Raw genomic sequence first — 6938 nt, forward strand, 5'->3', positions numbered from 1 at the left:
GCACGAAATTTTTTTGTGGAATTAAAATGAATGGAGTGTCGTAACGGCGTATTTATTTTAAGCCAAAAGAAGCACACGTAAGTTGTAATAATTGATTAATTATGGGGAAAATTGATTAAATACAATTTTCCACTTTTATATTTTAATATAAGATTTAAAAAGGTAATTCCATTCATATGCATAATTAAATGAATTTTAATAGTTACTTTTATGAGTCAACGTTACTCTTTGTTACGTGGTGGATTCTCACCCCGTAATATCTCACCATGTATCCTCGCAAATGGTGACTCGTCAAATGGCATGTGTCCTCTCTACACAGGGAGAAATATTAATCTTATATCGAGTTTGGATGAGTCAAATATTTATTTATTTTTATTTTTCTGAAAATGGGTTTTATATGGGTCACGAACTCGAAATTTTGTTCAAATTTGAATTTAATGTCGCTAGATCGATTTTTAAATCATCAATATTTGCTTAGCTTCTATTTTCTATATTTTGGAACAGTATATATTCATACCATGTTCAAGAATTATGTGTCTTCTTTTCCATTTATTTGGATAATTTATTGTCTTTTTTTTTATTACAACATACGCGGGGAGAGGGGATCGAACCCGGGAAGAGAGCCAGCTAATCTGACGGGTGAGACCACTGTGCTACAAGACCGGTCGCATATATTGTCTTTTGACATCTCATGTATAAGGAGGTTTTTGGCCCTATGGCCAATGAAATATCGATTGTTTGATTTGTAGAAATTAGATTTTGACGAATTATTGCGATTTGATTAGATTTACACTTGATATACGCATTGAACTTCCTAAAATTTGGATCAAAGTGTTTTACATATTATTACAATATTAATTTGGAAAATTCATAAAATATTGTTGACTTATTTTATGTTAAGCAAAAACTTGTGTAAGACGGTCTCACGGATCGTATTCTATTTGACTGATCTCTTATTTGGGTCATCCATAGTATTATTTTTTATGTTAAAAATATTACTTTTTATTGTAAATATTGATAGGGTTGAACCATCTCACAGATAAATAGAATCGTGATAGCATCTCACAATATACTTATTCTCTCTACGTTACACCAAAAAAGAATATGGAGCTAAATTCAGTTGGACACATGGAATATGTCACTAGATTCTTGTATGATATAATAATAAACTTATTAGCATGTTATAATATTCATTTGACCATTTGTTGCCAAAGAAAAAAAAAATCTTTGCATGTGTGTACATAGGGAATCCACGTGAAAAATTATATGAAGAAATAGAATCTCAAAAGGTGTTCCTTTTACATGTCTAAAATAAATACGTGCAAGTATTCATGAGATGAAGGATTTATGTTAGGAATTGATTAATAATATAATTAGTGCGATGTAGAAAAATCCCATTTAAAATATGTATTTTTTGTGAAGGAGAATATTTTGATGTGAGTTTTTTTTTTTTTAAATGATTTTTTTCTATATCTATTAGAAAATTTCAAGGTTTGGAGATTTAATAAGGTTGTTGATCCAATAGATAATTATAGTACCTAACTTAACTGAATTCAAAAGAAAACTGAATATTCATGAGCAAAAGTTTCTAAGAGTCCAACTGACGATCAATCCAAACTGATAGTGTAAGAGGGATACTGATAGACAAACTGATATAAGGACAACTGATGAAATCAAATTGATACTTTATATCAGTCGATCAGTTATCCAAATCCAAACATTAACTGAAAAATAACATTATACTCAATAATTAAGAATTAGAGTCCAGCTGAAATATCGAATAAAATTTTCCTTACCACCTGTCACTAATTTTCAACAGAAAGTCAGAGTTCATGTGCACTCTCATAATATGTCAGAAAGGAGGATGACATGGCGACAACGACATCTATATTTGGAAACAGATATATGATTTAAAAAGAAGAACATTGCAGATGAAGTCTATAAATAGATCAGTTTAACAAGCTTTTAAAGCTCCCCAACTCTACGAAATTCTGAATTATCTTATCTCTTGTATTTCCTTGAAAAGCCTTATGCTATTCAAACTGATAAAATCAAATTAAACACACTTCGATAAGTTATTTTCTGATCAACTAAGGATCAAATTATTCTTAGAATCTCTTTTATGAAATCTTTGTAATTAAGAGTATGAAGTCTTACTACTCACTCTCTAAATAAACATGTTGTTCATTTAACTCACATTTCCATATTGGAGTCGCGTTATCCTATGTACTACTAATCAGGTACATTGATGTGGTGTCGTCGATAGAGGTGCGCAAGATTTCGGTTAAATTGAAGTAACGGACCGTACCGAGCCAATTCGGAAATTCGATTCGGTTATTTCGGAAATTAGGTTTTCAAATTAAAAAAATCGGTTATCGGTTAATTCGGTTCGGTTACAATTTTCAAAATTTTGAAATCGGTTAACCGAATTAACCGATATAATAAATACTATTATTTAATAAGTTTTTATTATTTATCAATTTTTATATATATTTTAATTTTTATTTTTAAATCGATATAATATATATTAATTGTGTTCAAACAAAACTTATACATTTATGATGTGTGCGATTTTATGCTTTTATACAATTTTGTAGATTTTAGTGTTCAAGAAAAATTAAATATACAATAAAAGTTAAAATAATTTTTTTAAAAAACTAATCGGTTAATTCGGTTACCGACCGAACTAACCAATTTTTTAATTCGGTTCGATTTTCATCGATTATGAAAATTAATTCGGTAGGTTCGGTTATGGCTAAATATTTCGATTCGGTTCGGTTCGGTTCGGTTCTGTCGGTAACCGAACCGACCGAATGCTCACCCCTAGTCGTCGAGCCACCAAACTTAAATTCTCACTCTCTAAATAAAATTAATGTATTGGTGAGCAGAGTTGAATCCATGAGGAACGATTGATTTGATAATAAAAATAAGTAAAAGAGGGGATTTTGTGATCTGAATTTAATAAAATACTAAATTAAATTTATCAAAGAAAAAAAAACAATAAATTCAAATGATAATTAATCAACTAAAATAAAATGAAGAATTTAATATGAGAAAGATCTGATTAAATAGAGTTCTACTATTTAATTATATCAATGTTCATCTGCTAACAAATAATTTATTCAAGATGTTCTAAACAATTAACCTTAGAATTATAGGGATAGACACTGTTTTCTTAAATTGTGCTCGGCCAAGCTCTTACGGCCGAGCACTAGTGGCCGAGCCCTAGTGCTCGGCCGAGCACCTGTGACCGAGCACTAGTGCTCGGTCGAGTCCGGATAGTCGAATCACATGTGTTCGACCCCAATCAGCGATCGGAGTAGGGTTATGTCAAGCACAGATGCTCGTGACAGGAATCCCAAGCCCGAGCTTGTTTCTATCCTAAGAACTGTCACGTGTCAAAAGCGTGAATAATCCTTAAATGGGCTAGAATCTCGCCGTATGAGTAGATGTAACGAGGAGTCCGACCCGGACTGGCCGTGATTGGAGAAGAATTGCGTGAGTAATCTTTAAATGTGCTAGAATCTCGCCACATGGTCAGAGGTGACGAGGAATCCGGCCCGGACTGGCAGTAAGGGGAGAAGAATTTAATAAGGAAATTTACCTAAAATAGACTTCGACACGCTATGGGAAGAAATCCTCTCAACCATTATAAATACCCACATATGTTTCAGGGTGGACAAGGAGATATCCACTATTACCTATCGAATCTTCTCATTTTTTTTCTCCGTTCCTAAATCCGATCAAAAGATCGAAGTTGTCGTGTCCGGAAAATTCTCGACACTTTCCACTACACTTAGTCTGTACCAAACCGGTGGTTCTCCATCCGCTCCGGTCCAAATGTTGATCTGAAGTTCAAGCTCACCAGACCGGACCCAGGAAAAAGTTGGTATCATCAATTGGTGCCGTCTGTGGGAAGTTTTGAAAAAGAGATAAGATGGCAAGTACCAGGAGTCGATCGGGAGAGGATAATCAACCAACGTCCAACATGGCCGAGCTCGTCCGGCTGATCACAACAACTGTCGAACAAGTCTTGGCCCAAAGACCAGACAACAATCCTCCTCCAGGAGAGGATCGTGAAGCTCAGAGACAAGAGATACAAATATTAAGGGAGGAGATGGAACATCTTAGAGAAGAGAGGAACGCACCCCCTCCTCCACCCCTTCTGGCTCGAGGGATCCCTTTCTCGGCCGAAATATTGGCTGCCGAATTACCTCAAAATTTCAGATTTCCTAACGTCGGAGAATACGACGGCTCGGGGGATCCGGAAGAGCATCTATCCCGGTTTGAAAACGCGGCATTACTACACCAATACTCAGACCCGATCAAGTGTAGGGTCTTCTTAACCACTTTGGTCAGGTCATCCCAACAGTGGTTCAATTTGCTTAAGCCAGGGACCATCAAAACCTTTCGAGATTTCGGAAGAGCTTTTCTCCACCAGTTTGCAAGCAGCAAGAAACACCCCTTGACGGCTCTGAGTTTATTCAATGTTAAACAACAAGAACAAGAGAGCTTACGAGATTTTGTTAAGAGATTCAACAAGATGGTCATCGATGTTCCCTCGGCTACCCCGGATATACTGATTAGTGCCTTTACACAAGGGCTAAGAGGGGGTGATTTCTTCAAGTCGTTAGTAAAAAAGCCACCGGCTACTTTCGAAGAACTCTTGGCGAGGGCAGAGAAGTATATGAACGTGGAAGAAGTACAAATGGCTAGGAGGAGTGAACCAAAGGCCTCGGCCAGGGCTACTCGAGACGTTCGATCCGCCGACCTCGCACCGAGGTTCGGACGTTTCGAACCACCTACGTTGCTTGGGCAATTCGCCGCTTACACACCTTTAAAAGTCAACAAAGCCCGAGCATTGGAACTGTGTGATGAACGACAACTCATTCGAAGGCCTCGGAGTAGTGACAGAGGACCTCGTAACCCCAGGTCAGAAAAGTATTGCGGATTTCACAAAGATTATGGTCATACTACCGATGAATGTCATCATTTGAATCAAGAAATAGAACGGATCATCCAGAGAGATCCAGAAATGAAAGCGATTCTAGCCAGTCCAGGTGGTGGGCACCGACCCCCTAAGAGAACTCGGGAGGAAAGTCATCTTGAAAGGAGGAGGGCTCCAAATCAAAGGGAAAACTTTCCAAATGCTAACCCAAATATGCAAAGGGCAGAGCCTCGGGAACAACCACCCCCGCGAGGGAATTAATATGATATCGGGCGGGCCTACAGACGGAGACTCCAATCGAGCCAGGAAAGCTAGCAGCAGAAGATTGGAGAACATGGAGATTAGCAACACTAGAACACGCTCAGGACCAGTGATCACTTTTGGACCCGAGGACATGAAGGGGGTGGCCGACCCACATAATGATGCATTGGTTATCCGAGCTATGATCGCCAATTACGAAGTTGCTCGTATCTTTGTGGACTCCGGAAGTTCTGTTAACGTTCTGTTTAAAGAAGCAATGGATCAGATGGACTTGGGCGAATACACGGTAGAGACTATCTCCACCGTTTTGTTTGGATTCACGGGGCACGCAATACACCCTCTTGGAGTCGTCAATCTCCTTCTCTCTTTGGGAAGTGGGGATACCCGAAAAACCCGAATTATCAACTTTGTGATAGTTGATGCCCCGTCATTATACAATGTTATTATGGGAAGACCAGCCATGGCCGCCTTCATGGCAATTGCCTCGGCACTGCACCAGAAAATCAAGTTCCCTGTCGGAGAAGCGGTAGGAGAGGTTAAGGGAGATCAGAAGACTTCTCGAAAATGTTATGTGGAAGAAGTAAGGGTTGAGCAGAAATCGGTTAAAATTGAGCATCCAAGCCGACCTGAGTCCAGGAGACTCGAACAACTACATCTAATCGAAGAAGCAGGGGAGGTTATTTCGGAATACGTGTGTGAAGAGCTTATCCTGAATCCCCCATCCGGAAGCGTGAGGATAGCTCGGACCTTGGAAGAACCCTTGAAAGAGTAATTGGTCCAGTGTTTGGAGAAAAATAAAGATGTATTTGCTTGGTGTCCGTCCGAACTCCAAGGGGTTAGGAGAGAGGTGATGGAGCACAAGTTGAATGTCTCGAACGAGTGCCGACCTGTGATACAGAAGAAGAGACATTTCGGTCCCGAGAAAGACGCTGTCATCAAGGAACAGGTGCAAGATTTATTAAGAGCAAGACACATTCAAGAAATCTATTTCCCGACGTGGTTATCTAATGTGGTCTTGGTTCCTAAGACGGCTGGAAAATGGCGGATGTGTGTGGACTTCCGCGACTTAAACCGAGCCTGTCCTAAAGACTGTTATCCTCTCCCGAGGATAGATCAATTGGTCGATTCCACGGCAGGGCACGATCTCCTTTGTTTCCTCGATGCATATCAAGGATATCACCAAATTCCCTTGGCGGAAAAGGACAGAAGCAAGGTTAGTTTTATCACCTCCGAGGGGACATTTTGTTATGTAGTAATGCCATTTGGGTTAAAGAATGCTGGCGCTACCTATCAGAGGCTTATGGATAAAGTCTTCAAAAAGCAGATTGGGAGGAACGTTGAAGTCTATGTGGATGATATATTGATCAAGTCCAAGGTCGTCGACCAATTTGTGATGGATCTGGATGAGACTTTTCAAACTCTGCGGGAATACAGGTTGAAGCTGAACCCAAGCAAGTGTGTGTTCGGGGTTCAGACGGGGAAGTTTTTGGGATACATGGTGACTCGCAGGGGCATTGAGGCTAATCCCGAAAAAGTGCAAGCACTATCCTCTATAGGTTCTCCTCGAAACATCCAAGAAGTGCAGCGATTGACGGGAAGGATCGCCGCTCTAGCCCGATTCATATCTCGATCCGCAGATCGAAGTTTCCCATTCTTTAAGGTACTTCGGAAAACTAAAAATTTTGAATGGAATGATCAAAGTGAGAAAGCATTGTAGGAGCTGAAAACT

At 39.1% G+C, this 6938-nt stretch overlaps 1 protein-coding gene across 1 annotated transcript; it reads left to right on the forward strand.

Annotated features, from left to right (window-relative positions):
• Positions 1-5210: 5210 nt before the first annotated feature.
• Positions 5211-5981, forward strand: LOC140809193 (uncharacterized). The gene has a single exon (XM_073166691.1). It carries the CDS (start codon positions 5211-5213, stop codon positions 5979-5981), a length of 771 nt encoding a protein of 256 aa, XP_073022792.1.
• The last annotated feature ends 957 nt before the right edge of the window (positions 5982-6938 follow it).

Source organism: Primulina eburnea, chromosome 13 (genome assembly GCF_022965805.1).
Source record: "Primulina eburnea isolate SZY01 chromosome 13, ASM2296580v1, whole genome shotgun sequence".
Lineage (NCBI taxonomy): Eukaryota > Viridiplantae > Streptophyta > Magnoliopsida > Lamiales > Gesneriaceae > Primulina > Primulina eburnea.